We start from the raw sequence: 20,891 nt of genomic DNA, 5'->3' as shown, positions 1-20,891 counted from the left end.
AGAATCACCGTCAGTAAAGGATATTAAAAGGAAGGCACAGAGCTTTGTTTAAACTGCAGATATGAACCTGCTTTGCATGTCCAACTACTGTACAGGATGCATACTTGTTTAATCTAGCAGAATCTTCTAGACGTCTCGAGAACGTTCTCATCACGTTGGGATGACACTGTCATGTGGCCCAGTGGCACTTGCTGTCTCATGTGTCTGCACGTTTCCTGGTGAGGTCACACAGAAACTGCTGTTTCTAAGCAGGGTGGAGGAAGCTCCTATTTAGTGCAACTCGGTTGTATTTCCAATTACCTGTTTTTACTTTGTCTAAAAAGCGTCTATTTCAAGGGTATTAAGTAGTCTTACTATGGTTTATGGGGCAGGTAACAGCTTATAATAAGAAGAACTATAAAGTGATTAATAAAAGACATAACGCTATACACATAGTATGCAGTTTCTTTCTATCAAGAAAGTTTCTTTTTTGAAGGTGCATAATATCTATCATATTGCTATTTGACAACCAAATCATTTTATTACTTCCGACATGACTTGCTATATTCGTTATTTAAATTGTCACTTTGAAACAGATCTCTAGGTTGTTTTTATCATAATGCAAACACCTGCACACTACTCCATTTACAGCATACCTGGAATCTACATCATGCCTTGATCTGGGGCACAGATAGAGTATGTGAGCCTGAGCGTTCTGCAGACTGAGGGCACTGTGTTCAAGTGGCAGGCTATCAGTCTCTGTCTGCGCTGTCAGTGACAGAGCCTGCGGCCAGCGGCCCCTCTGCCCTTGTGTTCGGAAGCCCATGCAGTCCTGGGTGTCAGCGAGTCTCTGAGGAAGCCAGCGCGTTCTGCAGATTGGCCAGCTGGCTGCTGGTGGTGCACATCTCCTGGCCCTGCTTTCTCAGCTGCTTCTTCAGCGTCTCGATCTCATACTCCTTCTTCTTCAGTCTTCCCTGGAGGCTGGCCTTCCTGGCTGCAGCCTGCGCAACACAACGAGACACCGAGAGACAGTAAGGAGCTGAGAGAGGAGCTACCCTTAGAACCTGGAGTTCAGACAGCACTCTTCCGAACAAAACCAATCATCCAAGTATTCAGCTTTCATTGTTAGGTTTCTAGCCCATATTAGCAAAGCAACGTGAGTTGGGCATGTAGACAGGCTACAAAATGCTGTTCATCTACCAATTCCCCTCCTGGACTCCGCATAGGGAGCCACTTCAACCTGCCTGCTTTCATTGCAAGCCGAAATCGGTTTTACGAGCATAAGAATAAAAGATTGTTTCCAAATGATAGGCCATTTGGACCATCTAGACTGTTTAGTAGTTAATTTATTCAAGGATCTCATCCAGCTGCTTTGTGAAGGAAGACAGTGTATTGACATCAGCCACATTGCTGGGAAGCTTGTTCCACAATCTCTGTCATCATGATCTTATTTTCTGAACTTGAGATATGAATATATTCCAGCTTTTAATCAGAGATCAGTTGAAGACCAGGCTCCACACAGTGGGTACAGTGTCTTCTCACTCTGCTGAAGACCAGGCTCCACACAGTGGGGACAGTGTCTTCTCACTCTGCTGAAGACCAGGCTCCACACAGTGGGGACAGTGTCTTCTCACTCTGCTGAAGACCAGGCTCCACACAGTAGGGAGCTGGGCCCCTGAGCTGTATTAAAACTCTTGAACTGTCATCATGTTTAAAACTCACAAAGCTATCATTTCATTGGGCCTTGTAATATATTTTTTAGTTTTGAACTGGTTTTTATGGGGTCAGTTTACTGTGGTCTTTCTCTTTCTGCTTCTCTGATATGAATGGCAGGTATGCTTTAGTATAGCACTTTGATTGTTTTGAAAATCATTTATAAATACAATTGTGTTATTCTTTTTCTCATTATTAATGTGTTCTGTTCCTGCAGCAGTTTAATTACTTAGATTATAAATAAACATTCTTGGCAGCTACTCCAAAAAACACAAACTTGCAAAAAGCCCATTGGGAGAAAGTAAACAGGAGGAATGACTGAATTGCACATAGTTTCCCTGCACTCAGCTTTGCGAGCACTGTACTGTACATTCCCGGAGCAAGCACCTCTTGTTAAAGGTGGAAAAAGAAAAATACAGAAGTATTTTTCTGCAACCGGCTTAATTAAGCAATTAGAGTCATTGTAAGTATTTAGCTATATCATTTTTTTTGTCCTTACAAATGCTCAGAGATTCTACAATTACTGTGCTTTGTGAATAACCAGATGGACTGATTGGAGCTGAAAATTAACAGACACCCTTCAGAGAATGCAAGCTTTTTGATGTGGCACTCTGGAATGGTTATGCACTACATTGCTCACATCTTATGCATTATGCACTCATTAATGGAGTATTTGGAGTATCTGCAGAAATCGTTGATATTCTCTGCATTTTTCATGTCATTTTGGAATAGGATCTCTTCTAAAACGTAAGGACATGACCTGTACGTGAGAAGTAAGAAAAATAATAATAATCTTGTGCTGATTAGCACGGTTACCTCACAGCCTTAAAGTCCTGGGTTTGATTCTGAAGAAAGCTGCCTTCTGTGTGGAGTTTGCATGTTCTCCCCCTCATTTTTTGGTGGAATTTCTCTGTGTGCTCTGGTCTCCCATCATCCAAAGACTTGCTGGTAGTCTCACTGGCTGAGCTAAACTGCCCTTTCACTAAACATGCTTCTTGATTAGCCTGTCTCAAACACCTCTGCTACAATGCTCTAATATAGCTGGGATAACGTTTGGGTAAGGACGATTTAGATGAGCTGGATATTGATGAAATATGGAAAAAAAAATTAAGTATAACCTGCTCTCAATGTGCTCCATGTAGTGAAGTCACCACATGTCACAGAATCCCACCATATTAACACGAGTTACCTGTACATGGACATAATTACTTGCAACACCTATCAGCAAAAGGACCAGACTTAAACACACCCATCTATAAACTTGTCTTTGTGCCTCATGCAGCTTGTCAAACAGATGGCCAGGGAGAAGGCTGCTATTTTAATATGCTGTAAAAATCTGCCATTTTCTTCTGGACTCTGGCCTAAAATGCATACACCCTGATTAATCATCAGATTCATCGAAGAGCTCCCAACAGGGAGTCAGGGAGTCTGAGAGTGTGGGGGCAATCTGATTGCTCTTGGCATAAAGACAGAAATTAATACAAACATCCAACAACACGGGGAGGTCAGCTATGGGGGCTTCAGGCGGCTGAAGCAACAATCACCCAGAATGGCAACCGTCCTCCCAGGGGAGGGATCAGCAGGCCTTGGGCAAGCAGCGCAGAAACTAGGTCTCCACGAGCCTCCTCTCGGTTTATTTCCAGCACTGTACAAGAAACCCTCCGGGAGGAAGGAAATAGAATTGGCTTTTCTGGAGAAACACTGATGATTATTGGTTAGAGAGAAAATGAATGTGGTATCAGCCCTGCACAGCCCTGCTGATTAAAGGACAGATAAGAATGGGAAGCTCAGAATACGTTCTCCCGTGCTGGAGGAAACGTACAGACCTCAGGTGGATCAGAGCATGCTACAGCACAGCAGACCTGCCCCAGTGGGGGTTTTGGTAGAGGAGTTGGTTTGCAACTTATTGACCTCCTGACCTGACCACCACCACATCCTCATGCAGTCATTCTGCTTTTTAATTTCAACCACACTTTTTAACAGGTTCTAGCGCCCACCTCACAGCTTCCTGCTCACTAGCTCCCATAAATGCAGCTGGACCCACAACAGAGGTCATCAGACCCGACTTTCCAAGGGATGTGAGAGCCTGGGTCACCTGCTGACTCCTCTGCCAAGCGACTGAGCTGATAGAGAGGTCCAACTTCACATTCACCTGGAAGCAATCCAGCAGTGAAATAACATTCTCCATGCAGGAACAACTCTGGTCTGTCACGATTGCAGTCCCTCCTCCTTAAGGGCGCTCCGGCTCTTTCACTTCAGACCTAATTTTGTGCACCTGCCCCTTGTTTCAGCCTCCTTCCCGTCCCCCTTAAAAGCCAGACACCCCACTCAGTTCTGGGCTCTGCATCTGATTCCCATATCATGCGAGCCCTGGGTCCTGATGCGTCTGGCTCCGTCATGTTTTTAAGTTCCTGTTCCTGTTCCCCCCGCCGGTTCCCATTTTTAATCTCCTGGCCATGGATTTATGCTAGTGTTTTTGGATTTCGCATTGGACTTCTTCTTGGATTGGCCACACCTCCCCCGTGCACCAGCGCACCATGGACACGCCTCCCTGTCCTCATTCCCGTCTCCTGCATGACTTCTTCCCCAGTGTTTCCTAACTCTTCCCCGGATTGTCGTCAGCATAGGGTCCAGAAAGAACTGTTCTGTTACATGGTCTTAAACAAAACACACTGGATTTCCTACACACAGTCTGAGACATCCATCCATTTTCTAAGCAATTGAGGGTCAGGTGGCAGCCAGAGCCTATCCCAGCAAGCATTGGGCGCAAGGCGGGGTACACCCCGGATGGGACACCAGTCCATCGCCGAGCACACACACACGCACACAGACACAGTCTCACACACTCATACCAGGTCCTATTTTCCCAGAAGCCAAGTAACCTACCAGCATGTCTGTGGACTGAGGGAGGAAACAGGAGCACCTGGAGGAACATGAACACGAGAAGAAGAGAACAAACTCCATACCGACAGCACCCCAGGTCTGGAATTGAACCCAGGGCCCCAGCATTGCAAGGCAATAATGTTAACCCTGTGCCATCATGCTGCTCCAATTTGAGCAATCATACTGTACATATATAGAAAATTGCATGGGAGAAGAAGTCTGTCCCTTGATGAGGTCATGCTGTTTTCTCTGTGTCTTACCGTGCCATGAGTGTCCTCCTGCACACAACTGTGTGAGGGCGTCTTCACACTCCTCCTTTCAAGCTGCTCCTTAAGGAGAGGCTGGAAAATGTTTTAAAAAGTCAATGATTAGTCATGATCAGCGCCAGAACTGGAACACACCGATGAAAAAAAGCAAGGAAAAAGTCAATAATGACCCCAACCCAGGCAGCAAAGCTTTAGATCATACAACAAAATGTGCTGTACTTTTTTATGATACACTATATCATACACTGATTGTATATTTTACTTTTGAAAAGTATAAAAGGTAGTATAGGGGTTAAATAGTGTATATCACACCAGATCTCAGACATGAAACCCACTAGATCTTCTTATACTGTATGTTCATAGTACCATGAAATGTTGCACACAAGATCTTGATAAAGTACATTTTCTGTCAAAAAGCAGCTCTCAGAGAATGTCTCTGTGCATGAACACTCCGCAGATCTAATCTATTATTAGATTATATTATTACCATATTGTATGGTATTATCTGTGCACACTGCAAAGACCTGTGCTGCTCATCAATGCAGCACTGTTAAACGCGCATTAAGCTGTGCAATAAAATTAACACCTGTTTTATTTTTTTTAATTGATTTGTGTGCTGAAGGTGTGTTTAATTTTTCTAAAATAATATATGATATGTGAAAGTAAAATAAAGTAGGTACAGTATATACAGAGGAGCTGTGGTAGCTCAGACGGCAGGGGTGTCTAGCTCCTGACCGGAAGGTCCCGGGTTCAATCCCAGGCAGGCGCAGGTGATGTAGCTTGATGTAGCTAATTCCTTCCAGATGGCTCCCAGGTCCACTCAGCCTGCTTTCCAAGTGAGTACCAGGGGTTAATCCTTCTGGGGGTAATAGGCTGGCTGGCGCATGCTGCTGACCACATCACCTCCAGTGTTGGATGGTCAAGAAAAAATTGTGGCCCTTGTCCCTCATTTCCCATGGGCCTTCATGGCTGAAAAGGGGACCTTACCTACCTACAATAATGAGTGAGCAATGTTATGAAATCCTTTTATACGAGGTGATAACTTAAATTTGTGACATAAGTAATCAGTCATTATTATCTTTAGTTTTGAGAGCTATGACATGCAAATATAAAAGCTTTTTACAGTCTATTACATAGTTTAGTCCTCCACCCTAGACAGTACATTCATGGCTCAAGAAGCTGACTGAACATGACAGCCGAGGTCCATATCCAAGACAATATGGACTAGTTAGTTTCAGCTAGTTTCAGATGGTTTAAACCTATTTGTTCTGGATTCCTGGTTCAAATGTTAAATACTGAATCTTTTAAATGTTAGTTATGTTCTTCACCAATGGTTAATTAATGGCACCTTGGCTAATATTGTGAAATTTTGTAATAACTAGACTCAAAGTGAGCAGCATAACGTTGCTCAGTCTGAAATGATGAATGAATTCGACGGACTAACAATGTTCTCAAGAAGGTGGGATCTGGCCAAAAGACAGAGATTGTTCTGTCCTGGGCAGGCCTGTGGACTGCTAGTAATCTACTAGTAAGTAGTGGTGATACAAGACCAATCTTTTCACCCTTTATTTGAGTGCAAGAAGCTTCTCTAAAAATATCATTAACTAACTCAAGCCAAACAAAAAAAACCCTTCATTCCCTAGCAATGGCTAATTATGACATGCAATCTGTTTTAATTTCCTTCATAGGCATGCACTTTACCTTAGTAGAAGAATGGAGTTTAATGGGCTTCATTTAAAGCATTCCTTTTGCATCTAAAAGAGACCTTAATGAAAGGAAATAAAGGCTTAAATTGGATTGCTCAAACGCTAATGATAAGAAAATTCAAGAAGTCTGCATTTCGAGTAGTCTGACAAGACCTCAGCCACTGAATAAGACTGAATATGCATCTGATGTCACGTGAGCCAACAGAAAATGAAGGATTGCTGTTGGCGCAATCTTGTCTAGGACAGGAAACAAACTCAGCACTGTAGCGTGGTGATAATGTAGAGTAGAGTGCACTACAGCTGCAGTGGTGTAACACTGAGGACAGGGTGTGTATGATGAGGACAAGGACCCTTTTTTCGTTGTCCAGATTGCTGACTGCATGTCTTTTAGAAAACATCTTATCTGAACTGTGCAGCTCTTCCAGCTGTTCCATCTTATCTGTTTTTTTCCCCAACTTGGCGAGTAAATCAAAGAGTTAACAGCATATTTCATTCTTCTTGCATTGATGGTTTCTATACCACGATTATTTAGTCATTAAACAGACCATCAATCACTGGCAAGGCAGTCAGATGTACACTGGAACAGACACTCAGTAGGGAGGATGTATAAATGCAGTATCCTAAATACTACTGATAAGCCCAAGCCTTTCAATAAACAGTTCCTCTTTCCTCCACTTCACAGACAGGCAGCTTGTCTCTTTAAATTAGACAAAAACACAAACTACCTCTAATGTAATTTTACATACTGATTGGGACTGACGCTGCCACTGAGGCACTGTGGGACTGTTCTGTGTTTGCGTTTGATTAATGAAGACCACTATGAGTCCGGAAAGCTTCGCCTTGCACAAAAGATTTCAGCCTTTTCCCGAGACGCAGCTAAACCTTCCTTCTAGTTAGGAAGGAACATAGAAATGCTATGTAAAGTGTAATAACATAGTAGCTGGAATGGAATGTAAATGGTTAGAGAAAAACATAAATCCTATTTCTTTATGACAACTGACATAGCTCAGAGCAAGAGCAATGATAGGGACACAAATCATATAAGTCACTGCGTAGCTGGATAAAGGCTGTGGTTCCGGAATGTTGCATCTATGCTAGGAGTGCACATTTAGACCTGCAAAACAGAAAACGGGGCCCAATCCACGCAAACATACATATTTAAACTCCAAATTTATCGTGTTCCAGTCATTCAATCTCCATCAGAAGAGCTCTCACAACGAAATCGGACATGTTCAGTAACGCACACTACTTGATGAGAAAACAGCTTCACAGTTATTCAAGTACGGCAGTTTTTACATTCTCCATATACGGGTTCTAAGACCACCGAACAGCCTCTCACAACTTCTCGTCTGAAGAACTCCCTTAGCCTGGCTCGAAACATCAGCCAAGAAGACTCATGATCCACAGCGCACCTGGTCATGTGACTGGTCATCGGCAAGCAGGGTTGGGATTAGCCAGCTAAATGGCTGCAGTCATGTGACGAGCCAGGTGGCTGCAGGTGTGTGGTGATGTCAGCAAGAGCTGTGCAGGGTCTCCAGTCAGCACCGAGCTCTGACAGATGAACAGGTAGGAGGCCTTATCCCACTCATCTCCCTCTCTCCCAAGCTGCACAGTCTGTGCTGGATAGCAGCCTCTTCTAACAATCGCAGATTGTGCGGGTGCATAATGGAAAATAATTCTCGATTAGAAATTTAAATGGACAAAACACATAGTACAATGGGTTCTTTTCCGATTCACAGCCTATCCTGTATATTACAAAAAACTGTGTTGTTTCTCTACCATCCGTTAACTCACTGTACTAGGTCTCCTAGACTTGTGGACTGCTACAGGGATGTGACCTCTAGAAACCCAACAGCTTAGTTACTTTTCGAGCACCAGCTTGAAGACTGAGAGGTGAAAGGAATGTGATAAGGAAACAGATAAGAATTCATTCCCGGTGGAGTTTTCCACTTCATGGAAAGTTATTTCTTTGTTATTTTCTCTGTTTCCATATTATTTCCACCAGAATTTGTGGTTAGCAGACAGATGTAATTTTAAACGAAGGGAAGTACTCATAACACTGATTCCAGTCATGAAAAGGGATAAAAGGAATTGCTCTGTTCCTGGGGTATTTCCTGATATCTGTACTGTACCTACATGCCCTTCATTCCTTCCACAACAGTAGCTATCTCCTAGCCCATCAAAGCCATGAGACAGGGTTAGGCTCAGCTAGACAGGGTTAGTCCTTATCTTGTAGCTCAATCGGAGTTGTCTGCCTCAGACAGTACTCACTGGGTACAGTGATATTTTTCTAAGCATATCAGGAATTGTGATACTTTTTAAATATTCTAAACTAAAACTAAAAATCAAGATTTTTTCCTTTTTTAACAAATTAAACATTTTTTCCCAAAGATTTGGCATAACTTCGCTACATAGGTGTAAAACACCTTGGAAATACACCGCAGGAACCTCAGTCGTGATTTTCCATCAGCACTCCCATTTTACAAGAAATTGAAAGTGAAAGGGATTGAAGATCAAATCCCTCAAAAAAAAATCTCACAGACTATTCAAAGCAATGAAATCAAGGTTTTTTTCCTCACATTCCCTGACATCGTTTTCGGTAACACATTTTACACAGCAGGGATTCCCAGCTGTTTTAGAACTAATAAAGAGTAGCAGGGCTTAGAAAAAACAGCGCAATGGCAGTTATATGGTACTGATAAAAGCAAACAGGCTTTTAGTGTTTAGGACTTCTTTTCTATAGTTCGATAAAGTGGATTTTAGCAGTTAATGTCTTGTATTTTGGTCCCTTTCAAAGTTGCCAGGGTTTTGAAAACTAACAAGCATACGCAGGAAAAGAGATTCTGCTGTAGTACCATACAGTAACATACCATACGGTAAGTGCAGTACCATAGATCTTTTTCTCATCGTGGTTGTCACCAAGCAAACAGCCATGCCACGTTGTGTAAGTTATTTTCTGATCAGAGAATCAGAGATCAGTTGTGTGTATGTGTCAAATCTCAAAATATGCTGCCTGGGGCATTATGAAAGATGCCTTTAAATTATTCCCACTTAGTAAACGTGAAATCATTTTTTCTTTAGCAGACAGATTGCATTTAAATACCAGCATGACAGGAGGTTTTTCTAATATCTTCTAAATTCAGTTCTAATCAGTATCCTCATTAGGTCACTTGAACCTGATCAACAGCTCCTGAGGCTTGATTCAGACGTGGGATCGGAATGAACTCCAGCTCAGCCATTTCTCTGTACTCTTACATGGTTTCCTCACCAAAGCGACTTGCTTTGGTATGAAGCCAAGGGCCAAAAGACCTGTAGCATGAGTAATTTAGGGCATAGTCGCAATACTTACTTTTGATCTCCAGACAAAAGAGTTGCCTGCATCTCTAGCAAAACCCCCAGGGGTATGAAATAGCTCATGTACTGCAAGCCTCTCCTCCAAAGGACTTTCTAGTGATTAGGAACTTCAATGCATCAGATAATTCAAATGGCAAAGTCTTTACTATGCATGAAAATCCAATATTGTCAGGATTATGCTGGTATGTCTTCCTCCATGCTTCAAAGATATTTAAAACTCTCACAGACTTCTCATGAATTGAGTTTATAACAGAAAATCTGCTTGCTTTTATATATCTGTCTTCACGTATCTCACGCACATCCTGCCTAACTACCCATCAACACCCTTACAGCAGCTCCCTAGCTCATTCCTCACAATACTGGGGGGGTGGGGGTTGTTTGGCAGTCAAGCTGGGGCATCTATCCAGCCTCAACTAGGCAAGTCACAGGAATCAGAATCAAGATAACATTTGTATGAATAGTATTTATATATTGTTATTATTGATTTATTTTTAATACTTGTAGTACTAAAACTCCACGAAGGAATAGGAGCTGATGTACACAAAATACTGTACGGTTAATAAAATTATAAAAAGGATAATTACTATATTTGTTGCACTTAAATCAGGAGTAATTACTGAAAGAGCCAAAAAGTATACACATATTTACAATAACTATAGACACATACAGTACCATATATTGAAATACTATTTACTGTTTACAGCAGTTAAATTCTTGCCTGCCATCCACATAGTTATACAGAATAGATCACACAGAGACAAATGATTATATGGAATATGCTAATTATTCCAAATTACCGCCATAATTAACAATATACACCATTACTTGCAAATCTACATATTAGATTGAGTACCCATAAACATTAATTTCTGTTTAAAACAAAGAAAAATTAAGAATAGTGTATGTGAGCCAAAACAGTGAAACGTTCTTCACTATTTAAATTAATTCCACTACCTTCTAAACCAATTGTTAATGGATCCTGGGCTGTTATTTTCTGTCTTCGAATAAATGCTGCCTTAAAAAGTGTAAAGATGAATTACCTCCTTTTTTTGGATGTGGACACATTTAATCAAGGAGAAAAAGCTACAGAGTAGACTTGCTTGTTTATTTCATTCAGAAATACCAGTTCTCTGTGTCATATGTGTTGAACTGTGTGTTTTTCAGGTCTCAGCCAGTAGCATCAAACTACAAGAATGAGGAAGTGGAGGCGGAATCCTCTGACCCGCCCACCTTCAAGCCACTGGGCTTGTGAATGGCCACGCAGCCCCGTACTGGAGGTTCAGTGTCAATCGGAAGAGAGGCTTGCAGCTCATTAACAGTTCCCCATACCTGCAGGCACCTGGGAGGCCACAAGGGTGGCTGAGACAGCCCTGCTACAATACTCCCACCCTATTCCTGGCAGCTCTCAGCTAACTGTGTGCCACCAAAGGGTAATCCTAGATACAGTCAGCTAGTGGCATGACCCAGGCTCGACCCCACAATCACAGACCTCAGCCTTTGTTTGGGTGATAATAATAATAATAATAATAACAATAATAATTGCTTACACTTATATAGTGCTTTTGTGGATATTCCACTCAAAGAGCTTTAGAGGTAATGGAGATCACCTCCACCACCACCAGTGTGCAGCCCCACCTGGATGATGCAAAGGCAGCCATAGTGCACCAGTACACTCACTACACACCAGCTCTCAGTGGGGAGGAGAACAGAGTGATGAAGCCAGTTCATAGATGGGGATTATTAGGAGGCCATGATTGGTATGGGCCAATGGGAAATTTTGGCCAGGACATTGGGATTTTTAATGACCACAGAGAGTCAGGACCTCGGTTTACGTCTCATCCGAAGGACGGCGCCTGTTTACGGTTTACGGTATAGTTTCCCCGTCACTATACTGGGGCATTAGACCCACATGGACCGCAGGGTGAGCGCCCCCTGCTGGCCCCACTAACACCTCTTCCAGCAGCAACCTTAGTGATGGGCTTTAGTAATCGAACAATTAAAAAGACCCCTCACTTCAACTGCCAATCAACCTCTAACCAGCTCTGGATATCAATTATTGCTGTTAGTGTTTCACACGAGCTCCATCTGAGAACTGCGCAACTACACAATCCAATCCTTCTCCTCTATTTTCACAGTCCACCCCACTTCAAACAGGCAAGACAGCGGCCGCTGTGAAGCGACTGTCAGTCACAGCAGTGGAGAAGTAACACCCCTGGACAGTAAAGGCAGTCACCTTGCGCTCCTTGATGGCCCTGTTCAGGCTCTTCTCCTGCTCCAGCCGCTGCTGAGCTCGCTCCAGGGCCTCGCGGAGCAGGGAGCTTTCCTGAGTCTGGCTCTGCAGCTCCTGCCTCAGCCTGTCCAGCTCCGCCTGTAGCTGCTGCCCCACCGCCTGGCTCTCCCTGTGTGAGAAGCCAGACACGGGGTGAAACAAGCACCAGTGCAAGTTCGGCCTTTATAACCAATCACCAAGCTTACTTTTCTTTCCAGCAGATGGTGCTGCTCAATACTTTGGGAGGAGGCCAGAGTGTATTCTCGCACTTTTGCTCTCAGATATTCACTTGCTGCCCACAACTCTGCAAACATCTTTATTTATCACCCCTCCCTCCACCACAACTTCACACTTGCAGCTGCCTCCCTGGTTCATTCCTCGTAAGTGAGGGGGATGTGACAGCCCAGGCCAAAGATCATTTCCTCAGCCAGATAACAACGACAATGCCAAAGTATTAAGTACCTTTAATCCCATTATATTCTCAGAATTAGACCATACTACAGACCCAGTAGTTGTATCAAACACAAACCCTCTGTTCATTAACTGCACACTGCTGAGCTCTTACTGCACTGCAAAATAATCGGCAGAAACCCAGGACACCTTCTCACGAGTACTCTAGGATGGATGACAGAAATGTTTTGCTTAACTTAATGGTTTCTTTTAAATTATTTTAACTAATAAAAATTAGGATGTTAATGCATTTTTATAGAATATTTTACTAATAAGAACCAATTAATAATAAGTTTGTTTTTATTGTTTCCTTCATGTTAAATGCCTGAAAACTAAAACTAAAGGAAATGCTCACATCTTTTGCTGGCTGTTCCCTTGCTAATTGCTATTAATCTCATAAAATACATGCTCATGCCTCAGATTAGCCTCTATCCGCAGTTTAAAAACTGGACCTAAAAGATGGAAGCTTGGATCAGAGATTTGATGCAGTTTTCTTTTTATTTGGAGAAAACTGGCGGGTCCACCAATACGTTTTTTTAAAGCTTGGCAACCATTCCTGATCTATTTTGAGAGTCTGAGCCTCCCTTCTACACCCTAGACCTTAATCTGTCGCTAAGTGGCCACTCAGATGATGCCAGATAGGACTGGCTTTCCACATTTTTTTTTGCTTCCTAGAAACCGTTTGGCGGAATGAGTCTTTTTTTTGAGTGAGGGAAGATGTGGGAGGGATGTGGGAGGGGATTGGAGATTTTAGATTTTTCCTTTCCCAGAACGTATTCTCAGATAAAACACTCTCATGCTCTGTAATGTGTAACTGATGCATCATGGATTTTCGCTGGTTTGAGATGGAAATTCGATGGCGGGGAAGGGCAGGGGCTCGGGCGGGAGGCGCGCTGCCTACCGTAGCCTCCGCAGGTCGGCCTGGTACTCCGACAGCAGCTCCTCCTTGCGCTGAGCCTGGCCGTGCAGGACCCGCAGGCGGGCGTGCAGCAGCTCCAGGTCCTGCTGCCGCCGGGACCCCAGCCGGTCCCTCTCGTCGGGGGGCAGGTGTTTCAGGGACGCGCAGCCGGACAGCTCCCCCAGCTCCAGGGCCCCGCACAGGGCCTTGACCAGGTCCCGGTACTGGGAGACAAGCAGCCCCACAGTCACAGCGCCACCTTTCAGTCAGTCAGCCACAGCTGCAGTCGCAGGAGCTTTCAGACAGTCTGTGGCTCAAAATCCACAAGACTAACATAACCTTTCATTTAAAAAGAGTCTCGGAATCGTATGTTATTCAGTTTTTTCACATTAAAGTTTTTCCCCATCGGAGCATAATCCAGCCGATGTACAGCTGCCCCTTTTCTAAAACCCCAAAATTCACCTCAAAACCACACAGAAGCACTGTTGCTTTAACATGCACCAGTACAAATCTGACCTGCCAGCAACAAAGGGGCAGGTAAAGGTTTATTACACGCTGAAAGGAAATGAAAAGAGACACAACTTTTCAGCTGTGGAGCCTTACCTGTCGAAGGCTTCACAGCCAAAAAGTTGTGTCTCTTTTCTTGTCCTTTCAGTGTAGAATAAATCTTTACCCGTCCCTTTGCAGCCTACATGTGCTGGTGCAGCCACCTACTTGAACATCTGTCTACAGAAAAACCATCAGCAAAGATTTCTAACCGTCAGGCCTTATCTGCAGAATTTCCTTTTAGTCATTAATGTCTTAATTGGTGACAGCAGCTTTTCCCTTTAAACAGAGGTCTTCCTGCAGACGCAAGATGATAAAGAATCGGTGCAGCCTCAGCTCCCCCAGCGCCGTGTCTGTATGCCTCACCGTTCTCTCACTCAGGTCCAGGGCGTCGGACAGGTCCAGCCTGGCTGTCCTGTCGAGCGTCTCCTCAAGCGCCTGGTCAGTGAGAGGGAGCTCAGCCTGCAGACCGACAGACATGGGGAACTCAGTCGAACCCGAGATACTAGTGCAGGGGTGTTTCACATGGCATTCTGTCAACAACTAACATATCTCACTTCTTTATTTAGTGCAAGACCTCACAATTCTGGTCCTCAGACTGGCTGCTTCTCATTCAAGTTAACTGAAGTAAGTTACCTCCTTTTGAAGTTTTTTTCCCAGCTCCTTGAAAGAGTTCTATAATAGCTTTTAAAATGCAATACTGGTAACAACAAGAAAACGTCTTCTGAGGTTCCGAACTGAGCCTGTGGTTAGAATAGGGAACCCCTGACGTCACGCAGATCTTAGCTCTAATTTACAGATGAGTCACTCTACAACACTTGTGGTTGGGCTTCACTCTGATGATCACATACTGAAGGACATGGTCCTGCAACTAGGCCTTAAAAGCAAGACAGTCTATACCTATCCAAACCCACTTTTGATTAATTACAGTAGATGTGGAAAATATTTGGACTTTTTAAGCTGATGGATCTTTGCTTTAGCTGTTTTTCCTTTTCATTCTTTCAGGATTCCATCTTGAAGGGGCCTACAAGCTGTCGGCTGAGCACCCATGATATAAGGGTTTTGAGACAGGGCTAGACTTATCACTTCAGTCCTACCTGGAAGACGTATTGTGGACGTTTTTCTTACATTTCACTCGACATAAATACAATTAAAATACACAGCATACAATTCATCAACAATAAAGAATGACAACACGTCAGACACAGAAAAAGCACACATTCACAGATAAAATCAAACTGATCATAACGCAAATACCTCCTTCAAAAAACAATAAAATATGTTAACAGCTTGCATACAATGCTTTTTTGGAGAATGGGATAATGGACCTCTTTAATACTCATATGTCATGGTCAGGCGGTAAAGAAAAAGCAAAATTCTTCCTCCTTCGATTACTGGCTGGTACAGCGAGATGAAGCTTTTATCAACCTCTGCACAGTGGGAAGCGATCTGCTACAATGGCCTCCATACACCCGGAAGGAGAGGAATGATAGCTGGGAATGGCTCTCACAGAAGGGAGGATGTTGGAGAAAGCATTGTCATCCACGTACCGAGCTCGTCTGTGAGAGCTCCCTGGCAGCTCTGAGGGGACCCAGGCTGTCCGCCACGGCCTGCTGAGCCCTCAGCTCAGACAGCTCCCTCCTCATCAGCGCCACCTGCTGGACAGCCTGCTCCTGAGAGGACCCTGCAGAGTGAGAAACTGTATGACAGTCTGCGCAGCCCCGCTCTGCCTCTCTCACCTACGTCCCCAATCATGTCTGCGTCGAAGCAGAATCAACCTCGTTTCTGTTTTAACAGGATAATTTGAGTTTTAAATAGATGTTTCACAATAAATGAAGCACAAAGCAAGATAACAGATTTTGTTTTCCAGGATGATTTTGGTACAAACCAGAGATTACCCAACCACAGGCCACTGAGTGTTCATGTTTTCACTCCAAGTGGTTTTCAGATTACTTAGCTAAATAAATTGGCTAAGTAAATGACAGAGATCCATGTCTTTAGAAATTAATTTGATTGATGCCGGTCTGTTAAACCTGCTAGACTGTGGCTACATGCAAACTCCACACAGAAGGTACTGCAGGCTACACTCAAACCCAGGACCCAGTAGATGTGAACCAGCAGTGCTAGGTGTGACCCACAACCTCAAAACCAGTTTGGTGAAAGCTACCAGCAGCAAGCCCACTGACTCCTCCCAACCACGGGTGTGGGTCCTTACTCTGAGGCCTTGTTTGCTCCAGGGCTTTGATCCTGGCTCTCAATTCTGCCAAGGCTTCCCTTTGACGCTGGATGACCTCCTCGTGCCTATGACCTTTGCACTTTGCCCCTAGGTCAGCCAGTTCAGCAGCTGCTAACTGGTCCTAAAGGAAGAAGGAAAGAGGAGAGTGAAGAGACCATGAATTGTCCAAATCAATCATATTGTCCTGTAAAATATCATATAAATCACTTTAACAAGAATAAGAGAAATCTTATCTGTCTCTTACCTGGCAGCTGCCCTACTGCTTGAATTGCCTGTATGTCCTGGCATATTAGAATATCATATTACACTTTATTCCATACCTATGACTTTCCTCTGCTACAGAAAAAAATAAGACATTGCTGGGGGCCCTGACAAATGTGCTTTTCCATCTTCCTGCACGTAGGTCTGGTAAACACAACTCTGACAGTTTCTCTTCACATACTGTAGGCCCAGTCCAATCAGTTGGATCTTCATATCACCTGCAAAGGCTGTTTTCTCACGTTCCTAACAGATGGACAGGAAATCCTTGCTTCTTATTAAATTCTCCTTACGTCCAATGCTTTTATCTAAGATAGCGATTCGTGGCTCACCAATGATGCCCTTTTATCTTCTGGGATTTGCACAAATCTCATTCAGCTTTGTGCTTTATTCTACACTGAGTTTTAAACGCAGTCATAAGAATGTATGTCCTATTTCAAGACATACGTTGTCTTTTTTGCAATAAGCCATAAAAAAATGAATTATAAAAGATTCTTGAAAGCGTGAGGGAGGACAATTATGTCTGGGTAACAAAATAATAAAAAGGCAAGGAGCCTTTTTTATTTTGACTGAAAATGTTTATATATAATGAATTCCTCATTGTTTGGGATATTTCAGGGAGTAATAAGAATAACGCAATTTGGGAACCAGATCACCAGAAATTCCTAGTGTGATAGTGTCGGGTCTGACAGGGAGCTGCCTGAGTTCTGGCAGAGTGCGTCTTATTTCTTTGCGGTGTGCTGGTGTGTAGACGTCTGCCGAGGTTTCTGTTCTCCGGTAAAGGAGAGATTCCTTTCTTGAACGAGGAGAACAGATCCTCTTTTAGATCGGAGGAATTGTTTGTGTCGCCGGGTTGGGAACACATTCGGTTCTAACCTGAACGCCGTCTGCGAGCGCATGGGGATCTTAAATCACAGCGCTGATTGACGTCAGGTGTGGAAGCTGCGCATTCCCACACGCCGCAGAGTGGGGAGTGCAGTGGGAGGTGTGCTCCACTGTCACACTAGATTATCACTGTATTTGACAGAGAATATAATTTTTCCCCCAATGCTGCCAATAAAGTGCATCGTGAAAAAACAAGGTACAAATTCAATGATCCTTACACTCATGAATTTCTTCTCTCAGGTCTATAAACTAACAAGCCCTTAGATACTGAGATCTGAGAGACACACTGTTTATGCTGTAAACGTGTAGAATAGGTGTTGAATAACTCTAACCTAATAAAAAACACACAGAATACATCAAATTCACCATTAAAGCTGTTTGAACTGAATAATCAGACGGTTACTGGGAGGGATTATTCCCAATTTGTATTACAGTCTGGAAAAGGCTTGGGTGGGATGTGTGAACTACAGTACTTACATGTGTCACATCTAAAACGTTTTACATTATTAATAATGCCAGCAGGGCAGCATGGTGGCACAGAAGTCAGCCAACCTGGGGTGCTGTCTGTGTGGAGTTTGTATGTTCTCCCTGTGTTCACATGGGTTTCACCCAGGTACTCTGGTTTCCTCCCACAGTCCAAAGACATACCGGTAGATTAACTGGGAATCTGGGAAAATTCTGGGATGAGTGTGTGCCTGTTCGTGTCTGTATCCGTGTGAGCTCTGCAATGGACTGGCGTTCCTTCCAGGATGTATCCCAAACCAACCGTTGCTTGCTGGGATAGATTCCGGCTCCCCCATGATCCGGCCTGTAAGTGGACTTCTCCACTGTCTGGAGAGTAACCCGTGAGCAGCCGTGATCAGACACTGGTGGGAGCTGAACCGTACTCGTCTCAGCAGAATAATGCATATATAGTTCCTACACTATGGGAGAGCAATTTAAATAGAGCTGCTGGGCAAACAATAGTTCCCTTAGTTGCTTTTTGATTTATGGGTAGTACAAAGAAAGCACTATGCCGAGGATGCACTTAGTACAACGAGCGTCCTGAAAGGTTTTTTCTTGGTCTATAGTGAAGAATGCACCTCTGGTTTTATTGAATCTTCGAACATATATAGCTCAGCACACGAGAATTAATGTGTGTGGAGAGGTGGGAGAGAGCGTTTGAAGTGCACTGAAGACAGGAGCATTGATCTCCTGGGTCTTAAGAACGTTTTTGCAAAAGCACTTCTCTATGTCAGAATTCCTAAAAAGGCTGAGCCTCTGGAGCAGCAACATCTCCAGCCTTCTGCTTTTCCAGCCCGCCTGCTACCCTGTGGAATGCATTTACATGGAGGTTCCTGCATAATGAAGACAGATCCTTCATTTACATCAATTCCTATCGTGACTGAAGACCCCACTGTATGATTGATGAGGCCAGCATTTAGTAATTCAAGCCTTCTGGGCAAATTAATACAGTTCACTATGCATCCTCATTATTTTTTCTACATTGAGCATTCACTCAGGAATGTGCTGAAATGATCTTCTCCTTTCTGTACAGAAATGATCACCATCCTGAATTACAGATGGTAAACATCACAAAGGCCAGGAAAGATAGTACAAACATCAAAGAGGTGTGACAGAACACATTAAACTCGAAATTGAATTAATTCTGTGCAGAGGGAGAGGTGCTAAGTAGTTATCTTCTTACTGACCCCACTGCATTTCATTTTTCATGTTTATAAAAAGCTTTCACCATGTCGAATGTTTGAATTGTTGAACGTCAGAACAGCCTGAGAATCTGGAACCACAACAGATAACAGGCTAGAGCTGTGACAGTGTTGGAACTAAGACCCTTTAAGGAAGTTCCCCTTTAAATTATTAGGTAATAAATAAAAAGTATTATACCATTCATAACAGAATCCCCAGGTTTGGAGAGGAAAGCTTACTCTTGCTGGGAAGGTTGGTGCTTGCCCCAGGTTTTGTGGAGAGGGCGGGCACAGTGCTGTCGAGGTTACCTGTGTGCTGCCTGTGGCTGTGTTTGGGTTACCTGTGTGCTGCCTGTGGCTGTGTTTGGGTTACCTGTGTGCTGTCTGTGGCTGTGTTGGGGTTACCTGTGTGCCTCCTGTGGCTGTGTTGGGGTTACCTGTGCGCCTCCTGTGGCTGTGTTGGGGTTACCTGTGTGCCTCCTGTGGCTGTGTGCTGAGGGTCAGGGCTGCTGGCTCTCTTGTCCTCCTGAAGGGTCTCACTCTGTAGTTCTCTCTCTCTCAGTACGTTCACCTGCATCTCCAGGTCTGCCTTACAAAGCCTGTCAGCAAGCACAAAATCAATGGACAGCCTGCTTTTCTGTGTTTGAAGTGTGTATTGTTTTTTTACATTTTGGAGAATGTAAATTGTGTTTTTGCAGATATCTGTGAAGCCAAAGTCATCTAGAATGGCCCTTTCATGTCACCCAGCCCTGCTCTTTTTCTCCTAAGGAGCTGGACTGACATGAATCCTGCTTGACCCCCTGCAGCTCTTTCTTCTGAAAGCTGGCTTTGAACCTCTAGTCCATGTGCTAGGTTTCTCTTTACTTGTGTTCTGGAATCTGTGAATGATGGGCTCCTTGAGAGTCTCTGTTCCTCAGGATCTATGGTTTCAGCAAGATCCTGCACCTTTCTTGGATTTCTGACCTCTGGTCATGACGGCATTCTTGATGCCCGATGTGGGTCTACAACCCAAGATCTCCACAGGGCCTAGAGCTGTGATGTGGGCATACTACTCCCTGTGCCCTCCTCAGGAGTTTGAGCCCAGATATGGGACAGCACCTTGAGATCTCTATAAGGTCTAGAGCCATACCACACCCCTAGAGTCTTCAGCTCCTAAATCTCAACAGAGGTTGCCTCATCTAACCTCAAAGCAGGACTGCATGCAAGGTCTCAAACTATGAGCTGGACATCTGCTCCACAAGGCTTTGATAGGGTATAGAATCTCATCATGGGAATGCACTCTCTAGGGAATAATAAGGTCTCAGCAGGGGACTAACCCTTGCCATGGACATCTAATCCTAAAGGTCTCAACAGGATCTCAACCTCACTAGGGATTTTTACTTCTCAAGGTTTTCACAGGGCCTCAAGCCTTCACAAGGGACTGCACAGTTTTCCACAGGGTGTTCATCATCTTCTGTTCCTGGATTAAGACGTTGGCCCGTGTGATTATGCCTTGTGGTTTGTGTCCAGTCCCTGTATTGTATCAGCAAGATGTAAAGCTTGACAGGATCTCAGTCTCTTCTTTTAGATGCTCCAAGCAATACGTGGAAGGGTGTGTTCTGAAATATTGAGTGCAGTCCTGGTTTCCAGTGTGACTGATGTCCTGGCATCTCCATGCCTGGCAGACAAGCCATAATCCGGTTAAACACTAAAGCTAGTGATATGGATTACGACAGCTGCCCAGTATTCTTCTGAACTTTCTAAATGTGACTTTACGATAACAG

General features: G+C 43.8%; 1 protein-coding gene across 1 annotated transcript in view; it reads right to left on the bottom strand.

Moving 5' to 3' along the window:
• Positions 1–496: 496 nt before the first annotated feature.
• The window catches only part of fhad1 (forkhead-associated (FHA) phosphopeptide binding domain 1), a 50,075-nt gene continuing 29,680 nt past the window's right edge, over positions 497–20,891 (bottom strand). Inside the window, exons 22-29 of the mRNA XM_088938120.1 lie at positions 19,598–19,727; positions 16,280–16,421; positions 15,615–15,748; positions 14,431–14,526; positions 13,522–13,742; positions 12,135–12,300; positions 4,836–4,916; positions 497–980 (exon numbers count right to left, since the gene is read on the bottom strand). Coding sequence (XP_088794246.1) covers positions 819–980; positions 4,836–4,916; positions 12,135–12,300; positions 13,522–13,742; positions 14,431–14,526; positions 15,615–15,748; positions 16,280–16,421; positions 19,598–19,727 — 1,132 coding nt within the window. The 3' untranslated portion in view covers positions 497–818. The remainder of the gene's footprint in view (positions 981–4,835; positions 4,917–12,134; positions 12,301–13,521; positions 13,743–14,430; positions 14,527–15,614; positions 15,749–16,279; positions 16,422–19,597; positions 19,728–20,891) is intronic.

The sequence above is a fragment of the Atractosteus spatula genome, chromosome 20 (genome assembly GCF_055471065.1).
Source record: "Atractosteus spatula isolate fAtrSpa1 chromosome 20, fAtrSpa1.hap1, whole genome shotgun sequence".
Taxonomy (NCBI): domain Eukaryota; kingdom Metazoa; phylum Chordata; class Actinopteri; order Semionotiformes; family Lepisosteidae; genus Atractosteus; species Atractosteus spatula.
The sequence above is the reverse complement of the archived record's forward strand: the minus strand, read 5'-3'. Positions and strand labels throughout refer to the sequence as shown.